The sequence below is a fragment of the Lissotriton vulgaris genome, chromosome 8 (assembly GCF_964263255.1).
Source record: "Lissotriton vulgaris chromosome 8, aLisVul1.2, whole genome shotgun sequence".
Classification (NCBI taxonomy): domain Eukaryota; kingdom Metazoa; phylum Chordata; class Amphibia; order Caudata; family Salamandridae; genus Lissotriton; species Lissotriton vulgaris.
In genome coordinates this window covers 1,058,156-1,083,102 of record NC_141696.1, presented here as the reverse complement: position 1 = coordinate 1,083,102, position 24,947 = coordinate 1,058,156, and the positions used below count along the sequence as shown (strand labels likewise).

At 52.7% G+C, this 24,947-nt stretch overlaps 2 protein-coding genes across 2 annotated transcripts in view; both read right to left on the bottom strand.

Moving 5' to 3' along the window:
• Positions 1-24,947, bottom strand: part of LOC147693184 (NACHT, LRR and PYD domains-containing protein 3-like) — a 330,570-nt gene that overhangs the window by 35,820 nt on the left and 269,803 nt on the right. The window contains exon 5 of the mRNA XM_086933604.1: positions 14,721-14,894. Within this exon, the coding sequence (XP_086789730.1) occupies positions 14,721-14,894 (174 nt within the window). The remainder of the gene's footprint in view (positions 1-14,720; positions 14,895-24,947) is intronic.
• LOC147693190 (zinc finger BED domain-containing protein 6-like) lies at positions 533-1,930 on the bottom strand. Its single transcript, XM_086933617.1, has one exon. The coding sequence runs from the start codon at positions 1,928-1,930 to the stop codon at positions 533-535; it is 1,398 nt and encodes a 465-aa protein (XP_086789743.1).

The following is a 24,947-nucleotide window of genomic DNA, read 5'->3' as shown; positions in this document are numbered from 1 at the left end:
CATTTCGTCAACAACTTCTCCTCCGGGTGGCCAAGCTGGAGGCCCAATTAGAGGAGCGTGGAAAGAAAGATTTTAGTGGACAAACACCCGGCAATTGGAATGAACCCTGTTGATTTGCCCTTTTTTGAATACTTTTGTTGGTGGGTGGGAATTGGGTGTTGGGGTTATTTTTGCGGGACATTCTTTGGACTTGGACTATGGTTGGGGTTAGGGTGGGGATAGGAGAATATTTTTATACATGAATAAATGTTATTTATTTTCAACTTCTACAGATATGCTATGATGTTGTTTTGTGGTGGGGTTACTGTTGTACGTCACAAGGTTTACTCTAGATGCAGGGCAGCGGCCAGTGTTTGGTTGAAATAGTTTATTAACTGACCACATGTGTAACATGCAAACAGATAGATGCTGTGCCCCTCACTGAAAGCTATATTTGTCCTATTAGTACGACGAGCCTCTCCTCCAGTATACCTCCCAGGAAACTTCTCTTCTTACCTGTGGTTGATGTTGATTACGTTTGGCACCGCAAGGGCTAGTTGTCAGGGAAGAGGAGCTCGTCCTCAAACCCTGGTGGTTCTTCTGACAGAAGTAGGTCCTGTAACCCAATACTTATTTCTTCCGACTCGCTCTCCTCTTCCAGCTGTGATTCACGGACTTTGTAGTCTGGTGGTATCAAGTGCTGGTTCATTTTTATCATGGTTAACCGCTCCACGCTTTTGGGCGACAGACTGGTCCTTCTCACAGTCACAATGGCACCAGCAGCACTGAACACACGCTCTGAAGAGACACTTGCAACAGGGCAAGCTAGATACTTTATCGCCAGCCTGCTAAGCAGTGGCCATTGGCTTCTTGTCCTATACCAATACACCAATGGGCTTTGCTCCATGCACACCTCTGTTGTGTCATCCAGATAGGCCTGGACCATCCGCTCAATGTTCATTGGTGCTCTGGTTTGCTCGTCCTCTTTTTGCTTTGCGGCAGCAACGGACTTCCCCATCCCTTTCCGTAGAAACCAAGCAGCTATTTTTTTGCTTGTGTCTGATGAATCAGATCCTGTTGGTGTTATTGTTTGTGTTGGTGACTGCTGGGAAGCAAACGCACTGCTCGCATGCTGTAAAGAGGACCTTGACTCTGTAGGATGCTCAGTAGTACTTGCAATGTCCTGGGCTGGTACTGGCAGGCCTCTAATTGAGAGCCGTTCGTTTTCGAAATCAGTGGCTTCCTTGGCTATTACAGTTTTGTACTTGGAAACATCCTCTTTAGAAAAAGGAATTAATGCATTACTATTCACAAATAATTTGTACCGTGGATCCAAAATTGTGGCAGTAATGTAATGTTCATGTGACAAAATCTTATTTTGAATCCTTCTATTCTGAGATAAGCGCCATGCTAAGGACTTCGCAAAATTAAATGCTTCACGTTTTCCTTCCATACCTTCGTACGTTTCATACACCTCCGTTAGCTCTTGCTCAAGTATGTACAACAGTGGGATTGCTTGGCTCATAGTACAGTCCTCCCTGCTGACTGCACGTGTGAAGACCTCAAAAGGAAGTAGCATCTCAGTCAGGCATTTAATGAGATCCCATTGCCACATCTCAACGGTCATGTCTTTAACAGCATTATCCCCTGATCTTGTCATGACATATGCATTGAGTGGTATGTACTGCTCAAACAGCCGTTCGAGCATGTAATACGTAGAGTTCCAACGTGTTGGTACCTCCTGAATGAGTGCTTTGACTGGCATGTTAAACTCACGTTGAATGACCCGTAGCTGCTTCCGGGCTTTAAAAGAATGATTGAAATGCGTGCAGATTCTTCTGCAAATGGTCAGTAAGTTGCTGACTTTGCTTTCACTTTTCAGAAAGTCTTGAACCACAATGTTGATGCAGTGTGCCAAACACGGGACCCTGAAATAGCCGCCATCTTCCATGGCCTTAACTACATTACTGCCATTGTCGGTGGCAACAAAACCAATTGTGAAGCCTCTTGGTCGCAGCCATTCAAAGACCTTGCTGTTGAACTCATCCAAAATGTTTGCAGCAGTATGCGAGTTCTCCATAGCAAACATGGCTACAGTTGCATGTTTGCGAGTATCATTAAAAATCTCATTAATGTCAATGCCTGTAGATATCTTGTCTCTAACACCTGAAAAAGAGATCCAGTGTGCTGTGATGCACATGTAATCTGTGCCTTGACTACTGCTCCACATGTCTGTTGTCAGGTGGATACTATGCACTGCACTCTGCTGCAAGGTTTTTCCAAGCAATTCCAGCACGTCGTGGTGTAGTGCTGGAACAGCAACTCTGGCGAAATAGTAGCGGCTGGGAACATTCCATTTTGGGCAGAGGGTTGACACAAATTCCAGGAAACCCATCCCTTCAACAAAAGAAAATGGGAGAAGGTCCAGTGCTAACATTTTAGCAAGCTTAGCATAAACGTGCTATTGGGTGGTTGCGCTCGTACTTTCCCTCCTGCTTAATCATGCTAAGAATGGTACGCTGCTGCCTGGTATTTCTTTCAGATATGCCCAATGTAGTACTTTGTGTCGCAGACTTCGCACCCGTACTCCTTGGTGTCTCCGGGCTACTCGTACTCTGGTGCCACAGAGATGTTGCTGATCCGGAGGATCTGGGTTCTACCACTGCAGTGCTGGGGAGTGGACCTTCTACTGCTTTCCCACCAACATTAATGGTTCCAGTATTCATGATACGTAGGTGGTCCTCCCACTTGATTTGGTGGTGTTTTTTCAAATGGGTCATTTGGCCTCCGGTACCATAGTTTGTGCCAAGCTTACCACGACGAACAGAGGAATGACAAATGGAACATATAGCAATGTTGTCCTCATTTGCGCTAACTGTAAAGAAGTCCCACACTGGGGAGCTTAACTTTTGTCTCCTGCTAGAGGTGCCACTTCCAATGCCGGATGAACTGGAGGTTGTGTGCTGAACTGCACTATGTGGCTGCGCAGTAGTACCACTACCTCCTTCCGCTGAGGTGGAACTTGTGCTGGTTGTAGGACGCTGCCGGCTGTGTGCAATTGTAAAAATGGAAGCTGGAGGTAGTTTTGGTGTGGCCTGGGTTGGTGGTATGCGTGCTACTACATCCCTAGTCGCAGCCATTCTTGATAGGGTAAAAATGTTGGTCTCCATGTCCTCAGGGCCAGGAGTAATGCTTGTGATGACTGGGTCAGACTCATCATCACCATCAGAGTCATTATCATTATCCGGCTGCTGAACATTGCACTCCATAAGTGGTAGGCTTCCTGGAACATTCCTTTTCTCTCGCCTGGTCTTCTTGGGATGTCCCTCCCTCTCATGCTCCGATCGTTCTGGCTCCCAATCGAGATCAAGATCATCAGAAGGGATGCTTGGCGAAGAACTCAATGTACTACTAACCCTCCTTTTCCTTGGTGGGGATTTGGAACCCAATAGATCTCCTGCAGGATGTGCTACCTCTTCTTGCTTTGCATCAGGCTCAATTTCCTGAACTGCCCCGACTTCAGGAGGAACTACTATTGCCAGTGGTGGTTCTTGAAAAACTATTGCAGGCGGTGGTTGTGGTAGTTGTTTTGATACATACAGTTGTTGTTGTTGAACATCTACTATTGCAGGCGCTAGTTGTTGTTCACCGCTTTTCTGCTGTGTTCCCTCTTGCGTGGAATGTATACTACTTTGCGATAAGTCCAGGTGATGCTCAGTATCACTGCTTTCCAAGATTAGGCTGGCTACCTCTCCCCCACTCATCTGCTTGGGCGTACTTTTTTTTCTCCCAAAAAAGGTTTTGGGGTCAACACCAGACTTAAGTGTCAGTTCCTTCTTCTCAGCAACTATTTTGGAGGACCTGGTACCTGCTTTCTTTGGGGCCATCTTCTTCAGATGTCAGCAGCAGCACTCAGTTGCACAAGTTGCTGAAAATGATGTCTGGTCAGGTTAGTCACTCACACCACACGTGACGTAGTACAAAAGGACGCCCGTCTGGCAGTAGAACAGCCGATGAAGGATGACAGACACCTGCTCCAGTATTTTGTGCACCTACAAGCAAAGAAGGCAGAACAACATCAGTCAAATATGGATTTATTTTAGCTTTAATTACTACTAGAAGTATTTCTACATCCAGTAAGAGTAAGAATAGAAAAGAATTAAAATGCAAATGTAGTGGAAGTGGAACTTGTTTATCCATAATTTGTGCATCATGGATGCAGCATCAGTGACCTGCAGCAGATAGCAATGGGGATGTGAACAGTAGTAAGCCAACAGGAACAATGGCAACACACAGGCCAATTTCTCTAATACAAAACGGCACACTACTACTACTACTACCACAGCAGGTCCACATGGGCACTCATCACAGGTACATGGGTAAAGGGCAAAGGCCAAAAAAAAATAAACTCAACCAGGCCGATATCCCTCCTTATATGGCCAGAAAAAGGAGGATGCATACATCACAGCTTAATGCAAAAAAAAAAAGTCCCCATAGCTACAAGGTTTGAAAGTTACACATCAACACAAACAACAAAGGCATTTTGGAGTTCCCCCCCAAAGAGTTAACTAGTTAACTACACCCCAAACACCACATATGAAAATTCAATGCATTGCCACCCATGCCCTAAATGATGTTAAATTCAACAGACAAAATGGCAACCGCTACATCAAGCATCCCAGCTGACTATGTCTGGGACTCTAGGCCTACTGGCAGAAAAAAATAACACAACTGTGGAGGTCTGCGGCAAACAGGATGGAAGGTCACACAAAATGGCCGCCCCCACATGGCCGGGCCAGTGCCACCCCCAAAAACAGGAAAAGAAAGAGAAGACAGACAAATAGACAATACATTCCTATGGCAAAAGGACAATGCTTGGCTTGACAACAAGGCCGCCACCAAGCCGCCCACATGGTCAGGCCACCCTCAAACAACAAGGTGCATAGAGGACAGAAACAGTGAGTGGTCCATGCTCCAAAAACTACGAGCAAACTACGAGCAAATGACAACATGAGGAGTTTCTATTAGCAAAATGAACAGCATCTACATTTTCGGGAGCTTTTTAGGCAACTCGAGAGATATTGCTCGCGAGAATGCAAATTCGGCGTGTTCGGCAGCGCGAACTGAACAAAACGTCGTGATCGCGCCCCCGAGCACGCACATTGAGCGCGCGAAGATGACAAAAACTGTAAGGTGGCGTTGCAGCAAAGATTAAGAAGCACAGAAAACTGTAGTTAAAAAAAACATTTATACAGTACACCAATTATCAAACTTACTTGTGAAAGAAAAGTTCAAATCCAAATTCCTCAATAAATCCAATTAAATGCTATGATGCAGCAGACACAAAGAGTAATCCTTCCAGCTCCAATTCCAAATGAAAGTGAACACCACATGGACAAAGCACTGGGAGGAGCCTGGTGAACAGGAACAGGAAGTTGGAGATTTAGGGTCACTTCCTTTCTCTTGAAAAAAATAGTAGAAACAAAAAGAAGACTCCTAGCACAAAAAAAATAAACCAAATCACAATCTGAGGGGTTAAATGAACATTTTAGAGAAAATTTTAACATGCTCGAGAGATATTCTGTGCCAGATTGCAGTTTCTGCGTGTTCGGAAACGCGATCTTACCAACATAGCGCTGTAAGAAGATCGCGCGTCCTAATGACGTGGTCGCGCGTCCGAATGACGTCATCGCGTTCTCACAGTCGGGTTGGATTGTGCGGCCGGATTCCAAACATCGTCGCGAACGCAAACGGGGGAGAAAAGCGAGAAAGCGAACGCAGAACCACGGTAAGTCTTTACCATGCACGCGAGAATGCTACTGAGCGCGCGAGGAAGAAAAACTACTACGCGAAGGCGAAGTAGACGAAGTAGACGACAGCTTCGCGCTCCCGACGAAGCGCGAAGTTGCCAAAACTTCGAAAACTCCGCGAACGGAGCGTAGTTGTCCGCCCACCCCTACTAAAATGTGGTTATCTAAAATGCAGAGTTTTGTAGTGCGGCCAGGTGCCACTGTGGTACAACGCAAACACAAATCCTTATCCTCAACGCTGCCGCCAATGTTAGAAATGGGATCCCTGGCTGGCCAGGGCTTGCGCCAAATCCAGTCAGAGACCACCACTCCTAAGTCAGGGCAAGGGAGTTACACGCCAAGATAACCTCTGCTCACCCTCTAGGTAACGTGGCGCGAGCAACTAGGCTAAACTCGGAGGCGATGTGAGTTAAGTATTTGCTCACGCACCCCAGCAACAACACCCAAGGCCCACCACAAAGGAAACTCCACACAAGGTTATATATAAAAATAGCCTTTGTATTACACCAAAACACATTAGCTAAAAACACACCCTTTACAATGTGCCAACAGGCACGGGCAGAATTTACAGGGGATATGTACAAGACAGGGCCACCTGGACCACTGTCAGGAATCAGCACTTTTAGAAGTAGCATTTAGAACATAGAACATAAAATGTAAATCACTGTAGCACACAACCAGTAACTACTGGTAACCAGGACCTCACTAGCACCACCTGCACTAGGAGAAAAAACACCTAAGTATCACAATACCTGTAGGGGTATAAGCACATGATGCATAAACATACATTCAGCGGTGTAAGGAAGGAAAACACATGATGCCTACAACATTCAGAGGGATAAGAACAAGGCACATGATGCATAAAAACACATTCAGAGGTGCAGCACAGGAAAACACATGATGCCTAAAAACATTCAGAGGTGTATCAAAGAACACAATTGCGCCAAACTCACATAAGTCACCACCCGTGACTGTCCCTAGGCAAACTGGGCTTGTTGGGGCTAGGACGCCCTGTGTCCCAAATGTCAGGCAGACTGCGCAGGCAGCCTAGAACACAAGCCTAAATGTGGCAATTGCCCACAAAGTGCTGGGCAACTGGTGGAAACAATTAGGCCTCACGTTGGAGGCTCACAGGCTCTGAAGAATCGGTCTGTCCCCTTGGGAGCCTCGCTGGACCCCAGTAATCAAATGCCCCCTCGAACCTCTCAGGGCTATAACCAACAATGGGGGCACTCAAGAGCCTCTCAGGGCTCGTCACCACTTTGCCCCCTGAGCCCCACTGGGCTCTAAGTAAAGAAATGCCGCCTCGAACCTCTCAGGGCTCAACAACAAATGGGGCGCCTGCCTTGAGCCTCTCAGGCTCGTAATTACCAAAGGGCGTGCTGAGCCTTTGAGCCTCTGGGGCTCTAATTCAAGAAATGCCCCCACGAGCCTCGGGGCTCGAAACAGAATGCATCCTGAGCCTCGCAGGCTCTAACGAATGTGGCCTTGCTGGAACCTCTCCGGCTCTGAAGTAGTGCCCCTGCCGTTGGAGTCCCGCTCGGGGGGCTCGAGATAAGACTGTGCCCCCCCCAGCCTGTGTCACTCACCGGGCTGTTCTCTCCGGGGACTCGCTTCTCTCCCGGCGGCTTCACGAGAGCTCCCGCTCCTCGGGGCTCTCTCCTTCTGGGCGGCGGGGCTCTCTCCACCACACGGGGGCCCCGCCAGCGACCGCAGCACGTCTCTGTCCCTGGGTTGCACTGCGGGGCTCTTCAGCCGGTCTCCGTTTGCTTCCGGGCCGGTCACGTGGGCACGGGGCTTCTTCCAGACAAACGGAAGTCCCGCCCCACCTCAGGCGCTCCTCAGCCTGACTTCCGGTTTCCTCGGGCCGGCCTCCCTCTTCCAGCCAGACTTGCCTCTGTTCACAGGAGCGCGGGGTGGGCTCCCGTCCGCTTCCTGTTGTCTTGCTTGTCCCGCCCCCGGCCTGCCTGACTTCCGGTTCGGGCGTTGGCAGGGACGATCTTGCTGTAATTTACGGGGAAAACGCCGTGTGGGTACCGGCTATGCACCAGGGAAGCGCTCCCAAGCGCTAGGGCAGAGATAAAGCGCTCTCAAGCGCTAAAAGGCAAAATCAAGCACGTCCAGGCGCAAATGAAGTGCTTCCAAGCACTAGGAGGCAATGCCAGCGCTTCCAGCGCTAGAGGACAGCACAAGTCCAGGGAAAGTCCTTGGAATGCAGCAAGATGGGGGGGGGGGGCAAGGCTGGGCCAGGGGCCAGCTCACTGGGACCTCCAGGCAGGAAGGCAGTCCCAAGTGGTGGTTCCTCCTGGCACCAGCAGCAGCAGAAGGCCCCCCTCAGTAAGATCAGGAAAGAGAACAAATTGGAAGAGGACACAGCCCCTTCTTATACTGTACATTCCTTTGTCTGTAGGTGCAGGGTAGGGGAGAAACCAGTCGCAGCTGGTTTTGGAGCACCCTTGATGGCCCAACCACCCCTTTCATTCACTGGGGAGGCTAGTGTCGTTAGATGCACCACAGGGTGCGGAGCCAGCATTGTGAGTGGAAAGCCCAGCCCCATCAGGAACCAGGTGCACTCCTCCCTAGCCATCAGCATGCTAATCTCCACACTCACCACCGGGCAGACCCATCATGACTCATGGAGCCTGGCATCCCAGCCAGCTGCAGCCAATCACACGCCAGACACATTTTACACTAATATGCCAACTCCTAGAAGTTATTTACAACAAGGGGTGGTGATGGACAGAGTCTCTGAATTAAGCAGAATACTCTCACCCAGTCAAGAGATCAGGGCTTGATCCAACACCGTTTTTTAGCTCATTGCACCATCCCAGTTTCAGATCCTGGCTGTATGCAAATTAGTCTGTCCCTGGCCCAGTGCATCATGGGAACAGGGCAGACCAGACTACAAAAGCCAATTCTTACACTGGGAAGGAAACAAGCTTCCGGGGACCGGTTTCTGGCATTTCAGCCGTCTTCGGCCCGGCTTGCTTGAATCCTGATGGTGCAATGAGCAAGGGACTCACATCTGAGTATACCCTTCCATGCTTAGGGTGGACAAAATTATTTACAACAAGGGGTGGTGATGGACAGAGTCTCTGAAGTAAGCAGAATACTCTCACCCAGTCAAGAGATCAGGGCTACATCCAACACCGTTTTTTAGCTCATTGCACCATCCCAGTTGCAGAACCTGGCTGTATGCAAATTAGTCTGTCCCTGGCCCAGTGCATCATGGGAACAGGGCAGACCAGACTACAAAAGCCAATTCTTACACTGGGAAGGAAACAAGCTTCCGGGGACCGGTTTCTGGCATTTCAGCCGTCTTCGGCCCGGCTTGCTTGAATCCTGATGGTGCAATGAGCAAGGGACTCACATCTGAGTATACCCTTCCACGCTTAGGGTGGACAAAATTATTTACAACAAGGGGTGGTGATGGACAGAGTCTCTGAATTAAGCAGAATACTCTCACCCAGTCAAGAGATCAGGGCTAGAACCAACACCGTTTTTTAGCTCATTGCACCATCCCAGTTTCAGAACCTGGCTGTATGCAAATTAGTCTGTCCCTGGCCCAGTGCATCATGGGAACAGGGCAGACCAGACTACAAAAACCAATTCTTACACTGGGAAGGAAACAAGCTTCCGGGGACCGGTTTCTGGCATTTCAGCCGTCTTCGGCCCGGCTTGCTTGAATCCTGATGGTGCAATGAGCAAGGGACTCACATCTAAGTATACCCTTCCACGCTTAGGGTGGACAAAATTATTTACAACAAGGGGTGGTGATGGACAGAGTCTCTGAATTAAGCAGAATACTCTCACCCAGTCAAGAGATCAGGGCTAGATCCAACACCGTTTTTTAGCTCATTGCACCATCCCAGTTTCAGAACCTGGCTGTATGCAAATTAGTCTGTCCCTGGCCCAGTGCATCATGGGAACAGGGCAGACCAGACCACAAAAGCCAATTCTTACACTGGGAAGGAAACAAGCTTCCGGGGACCGGTTTCTGGCATTTCAGCCGTCTTCGGCCCGGCTTGCTTGAATCCTGATGGTGCAATGAGCAAGGGACTCACATCTGAGTATACCCTTCCACGCTTAGGGTGGACAAAATTATTTACAACAAGGGGTGGTGATGGACAGAGTCTCTGAATTAAGCAGAATACTCTCACCCAGTCAAGAGATCAGGGCTAGATCCAACACCGTTTTTTAGCTCATTGCACCATCCCAGTTTCAGAACCTGGCTGTATGCAAATTAGTCTGTCCCTGGCCCAGTGCATCATGGGAACAGGGCAGACCAGACTACAAAAGCCAATTCTTACACTGGGAAGGAAACAAGCTTCCGGGGACCGGTTTCTGGCATTTCAGCCGTCTTCGGCCCGGCTTGCTTGAATCCTGATGGTGCAATGAGCAAGCCATGCAGCCATGGGAGGGGCCCAAAAGGCAGAGGAGTATGAACACGGAATTACTCCCAGCGCTTCCCCCTATGCCTTGGTGCTCTTGCGCCCTCCTACAATCCTCTTGATTGACAGACACCCTCTCAATGATCAGACTATTCTCTATGGATAGACTCCTCTCCATGAACAGATGTTTCTCTATGGACAGAAACCTCTCTCTGGACAGACTCCTCTCAATGGACAGACACTTCTCGATGGACAGACTCCACTCTACAAACAATCTCATCTCTACAGACAGACTTCTCTCTATGGACAGACTCCACTCGATGTACAGACTCCTCTCTATGGACAGACTCCTCTCTATGGAGAGACTCCTCTCTATGAACAGACTCTGCTGTACGTACAGAGTCCTCACTACGGGCAATCTCTTCTCTCTGCACATTCCTATTTACAAACAGACACCTCTCAATAGACAGACTCCTCTCTACAGACAGACCACTTCCTATGGATAGACTCTTCTCTAAGGACAGACTCCGCTCTATGGACAGACTCCTTTTTATAAACACACTCCCATCTAAGAACAGACACTTCTCGATGGACAGACTCCACTCTACAAACACTCTCATCTAGCTCCCCGTCGACAAGAGGATCACCTTCAAGCTCCTCACCCACGCACACAAAGGACTCCACAACGCCGGACAGCAGACTCAGCTTCTAAACCCTCACCCACAGCTCCACTCCGCCAGACTCGCCCTCACCGCTGTCCCCCGCAACTAACGAACGACCTCCGGTGGCAGATCCTTCTCCTACCTCGCCGCCAAGACCTGAAACACCCTCCTCACCCACCTACGGCAGACCCAAGACCTACTCGCCTTCAGAAAACTCCTCAAGACCTGGCTCTTCAAACAGTAGCATCAACCCTCCCCCCTCAGCGCCTTGGGACCCTCACGGGTAAGTAGCGCACTCTACAAGTACTCTGATTGATCTATGAACAGACTTCTCTCTATGGACAGACTCTCTCTATTGACAGACTCCTCACTATGAACAGACTCCTCCCTACGGACAAACCTCTTCCTACGGTCAGACCCCTCTTAATGGACATGCTCCTCTCTACGGACAGACGTCTCTCTTTAGGACAGCCCCACTTGCAGATGAAGAGGCTGTGCTCTGCCGTCACACAAATGACTTATCACCTCCACATTGTCATTGCAACCATCTTGGACCCAGGGGAGTCAGGAAGTTCCATGCACTTCTAAAAACTTTCTAAAAGCTTCTCCCACCTTCCAGAGGAAGGGAACCAGGTATAAAAAATAGGGCCCTCAGCCCCACTCTTCAGCTCAATTTCTGGACCTTTGGAAGGACTCTCAGAGGACTGCCAGCTGCTGTGACCTGCTGCATACTCAGCAAGACTGCCTCGCTGTACCTCAAAGGACTGCTTTGCTGCCTGGAGCCTGCCTTGAGCCCTCAGAGGCCAGCCCTGGTGTTAATCCACAGCCTTGTCACCAGCACCCAGGACTACCAGAGTGACACTAAGGGTAGACTGCAGACCTCCTGTTCAGAGCCACAGAGATCCAAAAGGCTTCCACCATCTTGAATCCACATATGAACCCCGCCTGAGTGAGTCCTGTACTCTCAAGTCGTGTCCCATCAGTCCTGGACCCTTAGTTGAGAGGAGAAATGTGCCCAGAAGCCCAAAACCTAAAAGTGCGATTCTCTGATCTGTTCTCCCTGACTCCCAGTGTCACTGTAAGACCTGGCACCTTGGCGTGGATCTCCCTTCCACTTTTTGCTGATGTGCCTCAGATGTTTTGCTGGTGTTAGCTGCTTAGGGCACTGTGCCACGGCCAATCCGTGTTGCAGTGCAAGTGCTCCCAATGTAAAGTGTACCTGTGATTGATTTCCATGATTGGCTCATTTGACTTACTGTTAGTCCCCAGTAAAGTGCACCAGGAGTGCCAGGGCTTGTAGGGGCAAATACGGCTAGTGGACCTGCAGCGCTGGTTGCGCCACCCACAGAAGCAGCCTTTTAAAATATGGCTAGGGTCTGCCACTGCAGAACCTGCGTGCAGTCTGGTACTGTCATGCTGGCTGGGCAAGTGCACACACTTGCCAGCCCCTAAAACCTTCCCTTTACTTCATGTGAGTCACCCCTATGGTAGGCCCAAGGGCAGGGTGCATTGTAAGCATAAGGTACGACATGCCCTGATGTGTGTGGCATGTCTTAATAGTGAAGTACAGCCATTTTCGTTTTTCACTATTGTAAGGCTACCTGTTCTCATAGGCCAGAATGGGCTGCTGGAATTATTACACTCTATAATCCCAGCAGGCTCAGGGAACATGGTAGAAGGTCAAGTTTAGTATGCCTGAACTCAGAATAATGTAATACTTCTTTTAGTAAAGTTTATTTTAATATCCTGTGTTTGCAAATACTACTTTTAGAAAGTTAGCATTTGCTTGCCTTGCCATTTCAGCCCGCCTATGCTCTTATGTGTATCTGCTGTCTGGTTCCTGTGAGTGGCTGGGCTGGGGATGACAGGTGGTGAATAGAGGGATTACACCAGGGTGGGTGGGGGGAGTGCTCCTTGACTCTGAATAGGGCTGTGCTCTGCCACCACAATGCTGGCTCCGCCCCCTGGGGAGCGACTGATGACTCTGTCCTGCACCAGTCCAGGAAGAGGGAAGACTGTCAACAGAGTGCTCCTGACTGTACTTGCGCCCACAATGCTGGCTCCACCTCCTGCGTAGTGTCTGATGTGCCTGCCATGCTCACTGAAAGGAGAGACCAGAGTTTGCCAAACAAAGTGCTCAGACACCGAAAGAAACTATGCAAAGGCCCCCCTGGCCTGCCGAGACAAAATAAATGCTGTATAAAAGAATTAGCCCTGCTCCTAAGAAACTAGATCCTGCTTGTGAACCAAGACGACCCCTCTGCCTGAGGAGAAGGAACCAAGGAAGCTGAAGGAGGAAGACTGTCCCTATCCTGGGGGACTAACCTGCAGTGGGAACCATGCTGCCAAAGGAGAGGGAGAAACCCCTTTTCAAAGACTTTGCTTTTATCTCTACAAAACTTGTGCTCAAAGTTGATCTTCAAGGGCATGAAAGTGAGCTGGCCCCCTGAACAGAGTCCCAGGACTAGTGGACTCTAAACAACCTGGAGAAGAACTGCTGAGGGCGCTGCCTTCCCCGCAGCGCTGAGAGAAAACTGTGTGTGCCTCGTGACAAGCACCGCGCACCCTAAGAACCCTGTGCCTCGCTGTCTGGCGCAAGCAACGCGACTTCTGTGTACTTCCCCGAGCCATAGCTCGCAACGTGTGGACCTGCCTGGCCCCAGCAACGCGACTTCGGCGCAGCCCTTTGAGCCATAGCTCGCAACGTCTGGCCTGGACTCCGCTTGTGCCTTTGTTCTCCTCTCAGTTCGCATCGTACTGATCGATGCGCCCTCTGCTGCTGATTTCCCTGGCTGCGGCGCGTTGAGCGGGTGAGTATGCCTTGTACTGATCAAGCGTACTGCCGGCCCGCGCCGAGCCTCTAGCGCCCCCTCTCCAAGGAAGGAAGTGTCTTCAAGCCATCAAGCATCGCTCCCTCTTAGCAACAGGACCTGGAGCCCACAAGCCTTGGCCCGCAACGCCACGAGGAGAGCCCCGCTGCGTGACCCACCAGACACAGCAACGCACCGTTCGTGACGAACTTCCCTCAAGATAAGGTTTTGTGTCCGCCTCCTACGCTGCATCCAGCGCGCCCCGGACAAGAACGTCAGCCGGGAGCCCCAGACTCTGTTGGCCTCTCCGCTGGAATGAGTCAAGAGCTATTTTTGTCTAACCCAGCTTGTGGCCTGATTCAAAGAACGCTATATGGTTTTTGTACTAAGTCTTTCAAAGCGTATATAAAGCATACCTATATTTTTATGAAAATCTGGTGTGGTGTCAATTTGTGGGGTTATCACTAGGTTACTGTGTATAATTGCAAATGCTTAACCAATAGCACTCCAAGATTAGCCTTGTCTGCTCGCGCCACGCAACTGTGAGAGTGAGCAGGGGTTACTTTCTGGAGTGAGTCCTTTTGCCCTGACTAGAGGAGAGGTTCCCTGCTTGTCACAAGTTCTTACCTGTGCCAACCAGAGACCCCCACCAATTCTAACAGTCACTGATGGCTACGTCCATGATGTGGACACTGGAGACAGTCCTCCTCCTGTGAAGCACAAAACTTACAGGGTGACTGACAGGGTGAGAGCTTGCATCAAGGGCAGAGCGTCGAGTTGAGAAGGTGCAGAGACTGTTATGAGCAGATCTGCACCGTTGTCGACATTTTAGTCCAAATATCTGAAAAACAAGCTTTAAAGAGTGCCCTTCTGTACCATTACAGGAGCTTGGTCCAAACTCAGTTCTCGGACTTGGATACCCCCTTCACAACCCTCACTAATTGCACACATTTTAATGTCATGGAATGGATGTGCCTTTTTCACATCATTGTTAAATATGTGTGTAAGCCCCACCTACGATGTATATTTAGAAATTAATGACGTCATAAGAACTGCACAGCTCTGTACCTCAGTGTCTGTAGTTTGCAGTTTGGATGTTTTAGGCCTTCGCACAACTTCTTCACTCCAACGTCTCGCAGATCTTTATTGCGGCTCAGCTCGAGCTCTGTGAGAGATGTGTTTGTTTCCAGGACAGAGGCGAGGTCTTCACAGCATGAACCGGTGAGGGAGAAGTATTGCAACCTGCAGGACAGAAGAGACATGAAGAGGAGTAAAGCAGAGCACAGACAGGGGCGTCACAGCTTCAGTTGTATCTTCATTTCCTTCCCGTCCTTGACTTACTCCCCTCTAGTGACACACCCCACCTTACACATCCGACCACGCCCTGTTTCTATAAGAGTCTCATGAGGGGGGGGGGGTCTCAGACTGGCAGAGGCAGAACTAAATTGACATATTTTAAATATATTAAGACATATTTTAACCTGGAGACCCTCTGCCGTGGTGTGAATGGTCAACTTACAGCTTTAGCAGTTATTGCAGCCATTAGTATATTTACACGGTGTGTGATGCACACAGAGAGATGTTTTTGTCAGCGGTCCCTGTGGGACGAGGTGTTTATTCACAGAATGAAATAGTATATTGAGAAATAGATCAACATCACATATTGGGTACTTTTCAGGTGTTCATATTTTGGAGTGCGGACATCAGATAACGAATAGACAGAACAAGTGTGAATTTGCCAGGAGGGGGTGAGTAATCCCTCTTTAGATATGTAATTAGATTACATAAGCACTCATTGTCAATGTTTAACTCGTAATGTTGTATCCTGGGTAAGTATTCATTTATCTCAACTAGGACTTACCCTATAGTGGTGCTTTCCGTGGCTCGGCTGTGCGGATAAACTTCTGACCCAAAATAGCGGCTTTGAGGTCAAGGGTCATTGCTCTTCACCTGCAGGTGGGTTCTGTTTTCATACAATCACCCGACCTCGGGATTCCTATGGAATTACAATGAAATGTTTTGTACGGTATTCAACATTTTTCACCACAGTTCCTGTCACGGATATTGTTTATCACGCCCTTATTGATGCTTCTACATGTCACTTGAGCCGCTGATATTTGGAGATAAACACAGTATTTGTCTTTTTAATGTGCATGCCTGCCCGAGCTACAGGCAGGCATCTGAGGGATTGTCAGAGAAGTTTGTCTGTCCACGGTGGAGACAGACACGTCTCCACCGCGGTCAAACTATGGTCCGCTCGCTTTATAATACAGCGTTCAACCATAATGTTGGTGGTAAGAACTCAACGTCACAACTGATTATGTTTATCGCCAGCATTTAAATCGGGCCCAAGTCTTTGAGTCTGACTCGGATAATTCAGTTTCTAGGTTTGTGATTCATTCAGCAAAGGGCGAACTTATCTCCAGAGACAAAAGGTTCAGATTAGAAAGAAAGATCTGATCAGTTTTGAGAATCAACAAATTCTCTCTTCAAATGTTACCCAGGATGGTGCGTCTGTTGCCTCCATCTATTGAGGTCATGTTTCCTGCCCCTCTTCACTCCCATCTGTTCAGCGTTTCAAGGCGCTACATTTGAGACAGACCCTCTCGTTCTCAGCTTTAATGTCCCTATCGAAGATGCGCGCGAGGCTTGTTCTACCGAGTGGAGGCTTCTAATGGAAGACGTATTATTGGCCCGTTCCCTGAAATCACGTTACAGTTAAATACTAGCGAGTGAGGCCGGGAGGCTCGAGGTGGACAGGTCTTAACGGGAGGAAGTTCTTCTTGAGAAGAGACTCGACGCAAATGACCCCGTCGGAGCTTTCAGCAGGTTCATTCGACTCACAAAAATAATACCCCTTCTCCTTGTGCAGTAATCCGCAGAATTTAAGTGTGACCCTGGCTCGTGGTCACCTATGTCCGGGTCTGGTGGCGCAGTGGACTAATGCATCCACTGCAGGGGCCTGTGTATGACCTCATGGTCACATGTTTTAATCACTGAGGGTCCACTCAGCCTTGTATCCATCTGAGGTCGATAAAATTAGTAGTATTGAGTTGGGTAACAATATACATCTGTTATTCAGCGCCTTGAGACACTTGGGTGATACCTGAGCTTTGCAAGTAACCTGCAGCCATTAATTTCAACGCTGTGTGTTTTCAGTGGCCATGCAGCCATGGGAGGTGCCGCAAAGGCAGAGGAGTATGAACAAGGAATTATTCCCAGCGCTTCCCCCGCTGCCTGGGTGCTCTTGCGCACATCTATCCCTCCTACGGGCTCTGTGATGCTCTCCCACAGAACAGAAGCATTAACTCCTCAGCATCAGTGGGGAAAGACAGCAGAGGTTGTAGTGTGCAGGGAGTGCATGCAGACGTAGGGCAGCTGTGCGACAGGGTGCTGAGGGAGACTGCGGATGCAGTGGGGGCAGGTGAACTGTACTGCCATGAGATGCTCTTACAGAACAGAAGCATCAGCTCCTCAGCAGCGACGAGGGGCCACGATCAGCCCAGGGCCCTGTCCAGGGAGGGGTACACTCTGTCACCCTGAACACGTCCATCACAGATGCACAGAACTGCCTGAGGGAGCGTGTTAGAAGGGGCGAGCTCAGAGGGCCAGAGTCTGTTCACCTGGTTACCCCAAGACCCACCTCTCCCACAGATCTTGCCGAGTCTTATCGTGAGGTCCTCACCAGGGAGGACGTCGAGTCTAGGATCGTACACACTGAACTCACACCACACTTACGAACAGACACCACAACGTTGGATTCCAGTAACAGGTTCTTTATATAAGCGATGAAAGTAGGAAGCACTCTTATGTACAAATGATCGAGGGATCACAAAGTCTTGGAGGGTTCGGGAAGGGGGGAGCGGGACAGTCTTTTAGTCTCTGGGACAGTACAGGGCGTACCCTCCGCTCAGCTCTCAATCCTCTAGCCGGGGGGGGTACGGACGATGGCGGTCGTACTGGCTGCTTCACCTACGTCGGGTCGGTTCGGTCGTGATACTGGTCTCGATGGTCCAGCCGGACCAGAGTACCCCTCGAGCCGGGACGAGGTCAGCAGGGTTCGATCTGGAGAAGTTCGTGAGGAGCTGCGACAGCGTCAGCAGGGCTCCGAAGGTTCAGTTCAGCTTGAGCCGCGACAGCGTCAGCAGGGCTCCGATGGTTCAGTTCAGCTTGAGCTGCGACAGCGTCAGCAGGGCTCCGATGGTTCAGTTCAGCTTGAGCCGCGACAGCGTCAGCAGGGCTCTGATGGTTCAGTTCAGCTTGAGCCGCGACAGCGTCAGCAGGGCTCCGATGGTTCAGTTCAGCTTGAGCCGCGACAGCGTCAGCAGGGCTCAGATGGTTCAGTCAGCTTGAGCCGCGACAGCGTCAGCGGGGCTCCGAGGTTCCAGATGAGTTCGTCTTAGGGTCAGCCGCGATCAGATCAGCAGGGCTTCAGGTCCAAGAAACAACTGCCCGCTAGTTGTCGGGCGGGCCCAGATATAGTCCAGGGGCTCTTTGAAGTCCGGACCCTCACAGGCGGAGGTCTCAAGCCCTGGGGGCTGGTCGTTGGCGAGGTCCGGCGGTTGGCTCTTTGATCCTTTGAGAAATGGGTCTGGGGATTCCCAGACGCCCAGCAGGTCTGGAGCCAGCGCTCAGGGAGGCCAAGGGTGCGATCAAAACTGGCCCACAGGGGAGGGCCAAAGGTGTGACAGATAGCAGTCTCTCAGGGGAGGCCGGAGGTGCCATCGAAACTGCCGGGCTTATCACACTCGGGGAGCCCTTTACCCCCCAGCCGGGACTGGCGTGCCTTTGGAGTCTGGGTTTCGCTGGGGCCGGGGTTACGCTAGGCCCAGGGAGACAGGGATCTCGGGAAGGGAAAATGGCTGCCGGGCCTTGTGGGGCATGCAAGGTTAGGCGCTCGGAGCCGGGAGCGGGACGGGGACATGCGGGCCCGGTCGTGGGTTACGGGGGTCCGGGCTTACCGGGGATGAGACGACCAGGCTGCAGGGGGCAGGCTACTCTTACGGGGATGCGGCGCAGGGGCTCAGGGTGCAGGCCGACGCTCGCCGGGGATGGCGGGACAGGCGTGAACCACGCCACGAGGCCGGGTCCAACACGCGTCCCCCCCAGCTGAAGGCGTGGAGAACTACCCATCCTTCTGGGGGTTCTCTTCGCTGAGGCGGAAGAATCGGGACAGGCCGTCTGCGTTGGCGTGGTCAACACCAGGCCGGTGCTCGACAGTAAAGTCCATCCCTTGGAGGGAGATAGACCAGCGCAGCAATTTGGGATTCTCCCCTCTCATCTGCATTAGCCACCGGAGAGGTCGGTGGTCGGTTTGAACCCGGAAGTGAGTACCGAACAGGTAGGGCCTCAGCTTCTTCAGGGCCCAAACCACCGCGAAGGCTTCCCGCTCGATAGTGCTCCACCTTTGTTCTCGAGGGAGTAGCCACCGGCTAATGAACGCCTCTGGCTGGTCCAGGCCGCTCTCGTTCACCTGGGACAGAACTGCTCCGATGCCATGCTCGGACGCATCCGTCTGGACTACAAACTCTCGGGAGTAGTCGGGGGCCTGTAGGATTGGGGCCGTACACATGGCATCTTTCAAGGTTCCGAACGCCTCTTGCCAGGCGGGGGTCCAGCTGACTTTCTTCGGCTGGTTTTTGGAGGTTAACTCCGTGAGGGGGATCACAATGCCGCCGTACCCTTTGATAAATCTCAGGTAGTACCCTTGAGTCCTAGGAATGCCCGCACCTCCGTCTGGGTCGTGGGGGCCTCCCAGGCCACAATGGCATCGATCTTGGGCTGGAGGGGGGCTACGAGGCTGCTTCCGACTGGGTGCCCGAGGTAGATGACGGACCCTTGTCCGATCTGGCACTTGCTTGCCTTAATGGTGAGTGCAGCCCTCCTCAGGGCGGTCAGCACCGCCCAGAGGTGCTAGAGGTGCTTGGGCCAGTGGGAACTGTAGACTGCGATATCGTCCAGATACGCAGCGCTGAACTCTTCCAACCCCACCAGTACCTGGTTCACCAGCCTCTGGAAGGTGGCGGGGGCGTTCTTCATCCCGAAGGGCATCACCCGGAAATGGTAGTGACCATCCGGGGTAGAAAAGGCGGACCTCTCTCGGGCCCCTTCGGTGAGGGCGATCTGCCAGTATCCGCTGGTCAGGTCAAAGGTACTGAGGAAGCGAGCAGCCCCGAGGCGATCAATAAGCTCGTTGGCTCGGGGGATGGGATGAGCGTCGGTTCTGGTGACTGCGTTGAGCCCGCGGTAGTCAACGCAGAACCTCAGCTCAGGAACAGCGCCGGGGGCGGCTGCCTTCGGAACCAGGACCACGGGGCTAGCCCATGGGCTGTCAGAGGCTTCGACCACTCCTAGAGCTAGCATCTTTGATACCTCGGCCTTGATACAGGCCCGGACTCGGTCAGGGACGCGGTAGGCTCGGTGCCGTACCGGTGGGCTGTCCCCGGTGTCCACGTCGTGGACGCACCAGCTGGTGACGCCGGGGGTGAGGGAGAAGAGGTCCGAGAATTGTCCCAGTAACTGGCGACAGTCCTCGCGCTGCTCGGGAGAGAGGGAGGAGGAGAGACTCACTCCCTCTACGGAGCCATCTTTTTCTTTGGTGCATAGGAGGTCGGGGAGAGGCTCAGTTTCTTCTTCTTCTCCATCGTCCGTGGCGAGGAGCAAGCTCAACTCGGACCGGGCGAAGTGGGGTTTGAGGCGGTTCACATGGAGGACCCTCAAGGGGTTCCTGGGGGACTCTACATCGATGAGGTAGGTCACCTGACTCTTGCGCTCTACCACCTTGAAGGGCCCTGTCCACTTGTCTTGCAGGGCACAGGGCTCCACGGGGGCCATCACCCAGACCCGCTGTCCGGGCTGAAACTCGACCAGAGTGGCATTCTGGTCGTACCACCGTTTCATTTCCTCTTGACTGGCCTCGAGTTTGGCCTTGGCCAGTTCTCGGAACTTCCTAGTCTGGTTCCGGAGGGTCAGGATGTATCGAAACACATCTGGAGGGGGCTCCGGGGCTGCGGTCTCCCAACCTTCCTTGACCAGACTGAGGGGCCCCCTGACGGGGTGCCCGTAGAGGAGCTCGAAGGGGCTGAACCCCAGGGACTTCTGGGGAACTTCGCGGTACGCGAAGAGGAGACAGGGAAGGAGGACGTCCCACTTACGCCTCAGGGGCTCTTCGAGACCCATGATCATTCCCTTGAGGGTCCGGTTGAATCGTTCCACCAGACCGTTACCCTGGGGGTGATATGGGGTGGTGAATTTGTACGTCACCCCACATTGTTGCCAGAGGGACTTCATGTATTTCCAGATGAAGTTGGTCCCCCGGTCGCAGACGACTTCTCGGGGGAATCCCACCCGAGAGAAGATCCCCATGAGGGCCCGCCCCACTACGGGGGCCGTCACCGTTCGGAGGGGAATGGCTTCGGGGTAGCGGGTGGCATGGTCCACCAGGACAAGGATAAAGCGATGGCCCAAGGAGGTCCGGGGTTCGAGGGGGCCCACGATGTCGATTCCCACCCTTTCAAAAAGGGGGTACTGACCACGGGGAAGGGTTGGAGGGGGGCCTTGCGCCTCCCGCCGCTTTTTTCGCTGGACTGACACGTGGGGCAGGACTTACAGTGGGCCTCCACATCGGAGCGCATGCCCGGCCAGTAGAAGTGCGTAACTAGGCGGTGATACGTTTTGTCTTGACCCAAGTGTCCCGCCAGGGGCACATCATGGGCCAGGTTCAGGAGGAAGCTGCGGAAGCGTAGGGGTACCACCAGCACTTGGGCCGACCCTAGTTCCGCAGACTTTTGTTCGCTGTACAAGAGGCCGTTCTCCCAATAGACAAAGTGGGAGCCGGACTGGTCACCGGCGGCCAGGGCGACGGCCTGCTGCCGGGGCCCGACCAAGGATGGACAGGAGGTCTGTTCTAGGCAGAATTCTTCTCGGGACGGACCTCCTTCCTGGTGCCACTGGGCCAACTCAGGAAGGTCGTCCAAGCTCGGGGTTGGTTCGACGCCAGGACCGAGGGGGCCTGCGTTCTCCCCAGGGAATAGTTCAGGGGTCTCAGAGGATTCAGGGACCTCGGGGTCCTCGGGGGTAGCCGGGGCTGCCTCTGGAGTTGCCCCTCGGGTGGTCATCGACCGGTGTTCACACAGGCCCATTCGGGCAGGCCCACCATCTCCAGGTGGGTCCTCTTCTCAACCCACTGTCATCGGGAACTCTCTAGGTCGTTGCCGAGCAGGCAGTCCACGGGCATGTCTGAGCGGACCGCCACTCGCAACTCTCCGGAGACGCCCCCCCATTCAAACGGGATTTGAGCTATCCGGCAGGTGCGGACTGAGTTATCAGCTGCGATCACCCTGCAGGTGATGTGGGGAAGAATCTGGGCTTCGGTGACTAGGTGACGTTTGACTGCGGTGATACTGGCCCCGGTGTCCCGAAGCGCCCCTATGTGGTGGCCATTGACCGTCACCTGCTGTCGGTACTTCTCGGTGTTGTCGGGCAGGGGGGCTCCTGGGATCATCTCCCTATCCCCCAGGGAGACTAACATCATAGCGGCGGGGTCAGTTCCCTCGAACTCCTCTTCTCCCTCCTCTTCTTCTAGGGCTACTGAGGTGATGTGGCGCACTGGGGGACAGGCAGCGGCAGGCTTTTTGAACAAAGGGCAGCGGGGGTCATTGACATAGTGCCCTGGTTGCTGGCAATGGTAGCATGCTGGGCTGACTCGGGCCCTGGGTTAGCTGGGGGGAACCCTGCGCGCGTGGTGGGAGGTGAGGAGCTGGGCTGGTTTCTGGGGGGACTGCGTGGGGACCCTACCTGGGATCCCCTCTGTCTATTCTGGTTCCCCCTCCCCGCTGGCGGGAACATCCCTGTTCAGTTCGGCCAGAGTCTCCCCCGGGTCCCCGAGGTACTCTGGTGCTCACCCAGCGATCGGCCTCGACGGCCAGCTTCCGGGGGTCAGCCAACTTGCTGTCCAGGAGGTGCTGTCGGAGTTCCCAAAGCAGTTCAGCGACAAATGTTCGTAGGCAATGAGGTCGATGAGCCCCTCGAAGGTGGATACTTTGCTGCCCTTGATCCACCCTTCCAGGGCCCGGCTGTAGAAGTTGACATATTCCATCCATGTGGTGCCGGGGATCTTCTTGCAGTCTCTGAAGCGTTGGCGGTACATTTCTGGGGTGAGCCCGTACCTTGTGAGAAGGGCCTCTTTCATGTGGCTGTAGGAGGTCTGTTCGGCGGACGGTAGATCGAGCAGGGTGTCTCGCCCTTCACTCAAGAATCGCCCCCACAGCCCGGCTCCCCAATCTTTCTGCGGCACTCGGTGGGAGGTCATGGCGACCTCGTAGGCCTTGAACCATTGCTGAATATCATCGTTCTTATAATATTCTTTGACCACATTCTTGGGGATGTGGACCTTGGGTTCCACCGGGGGAACGGACTCTCGGGTTGCCGCTGCTCTGTTGTCTTCGGTCCGGGCCTTTAGTTGGATCTCCTTAATGCTGCGCTCGTGCTCCAGATGGAGTCTTTTCCCTTCGTGTTCTCTCTGGAGTTTCTTCTCCTCCAGTTCTCTCTAGAGTTTTTTCTCCTCCAGTTCTACTTGCAGCCGCAGCTGCTCGATGGCTAGCTTCTTCTCGGCCAGCTTGAGTTCTCCTTCCATTTTCAGACGGGCTAGTTCCAGCTCGTGGTTTCGGTTGCGTTCTCGGTCGTTCATCTCTTCTCGAGACAGACCTCTCTCTGTGCTGTGAGTCCGCGTCGGGGACTCTGCTCCTTCTTGCTCTGGGGCGTGGGTTTCGATCAGGGGGGCTCCCCCTCCCTCGGCTTCTGTCGGTGCTGGAGGTTGGGCTCCGGTCTCTACCCAGGCTGTTAGAGCTTGTTGAAGGTCTTCTTTGGTGTTTAGTCCTGTTGTCGGGATATGAAGATCTTTGCAGAATTGCTTGAGCTCACGGTGTGAATAGTCTCCCAGAAGCTCCATCTGGAATGTGGTCTTGTCGCTCGTGATGCTCATGGTTGTTCTTTGTTCGGGTAGTGTGTCAGTACCGTACGATCCCTAGACGTAGGTTCTTATCGCGACGCTGCCACCAATGTTAGAAGGGGTGAGCTCAGAGGGCCAGAGTCTGTTCACCTGGTTACCCCAAGACCCACCTCTCCCACAGATCTTGCCGAGTCTTATCGTGAGGTCCTCACCGGGGAGGACGTCGAGTCTAGGATCGTACACACTGAACTCACACCACACTTACGAACAGACACCACAACGTTGGATTCCAGTAACAGGTTCTTTATATAAGCGATGCAAGTAGGAAGCACTCTTATGTACAAATGATCGAGGGATCACAAAGTCTTGGAGGGTTCGGGAAGGGGGGAGCGGGACAGTCTTTTAGTCTCTGGGACAGTACAGGGCGTACCCTCCGCTCAGCTCTCACTCCTCGAGCCGGGGGGTACGGATGATGGCGGTCGTACTGGCTGCTTCACCTCCGTCGGGTCGGTTCGGTCGTGATACTGGTCTCGATGGTCCAGCCGGACCAGAGTACCCCTCGAGCCGCGACGAGGTCAGCAGGGCTCGATCTGGAGAAGTTTGTGAGGAGCCGCGACAGCGTCAGCAGGGCTACGAAGGTTCAGTTCAGCTTGAGCCACGACAGCGTCAGCAGGGCTCCGATGGTTCAGTTCAGCTTGAGCCGCGACAGCGTCAGCAGGGCTCTGATGGTTCAGTTCAGCTTGAGCCGCTACAGCGTCAGCAGGGCTCCGATGGTTCAGTTCAGCTTGAGCCGCGACAGCGTCAGCAGGGCTCCGATGGTTCAGTTCAGCTTGAGCCGCGACAGCGTCAGCAGGGCTCCGAGGTTCCAGATGAGTTCGTCTTAGGGTCAGCCACGATCAGATCAGTAGGGCTTCAGGTCCAAGATACAACTGCCCGCTAGTTGTCGGGCGGGCCCAGATATAGTCCAGGGGCTCTTTGAAGTCCGGACCCTCGCAGGCGGAGGTCTCAAGCCCTGGGGGCTGGTAGTTGGCGAGGTCCGGCGGTTGGCTCTTTGATCCTTTGAGAAATGGGTCCGGGGATTCCCAGACGCCCAGCAGGTCTGGAGCCAGCGCTCAGGGAGGCCAAGGGTGCGATCGAAACTGGCCCACAGGGGAGGGCCAAAGGTGTGACAGATACCAGTCTCTCAGGGGAGGCCGGAGGTGCCATCGAAACTGCCGGGCTTATCACACTTGGGGAGCCCTTTACCCCCCAGCCGGGACTGGCGCGCCTTTGGAGTCTGGGTTTCGATGGGGCCGGGGTTACGCTAGGCCCAGGGAGACAGGGATCTCGGGAAGGGAAAATGGCTG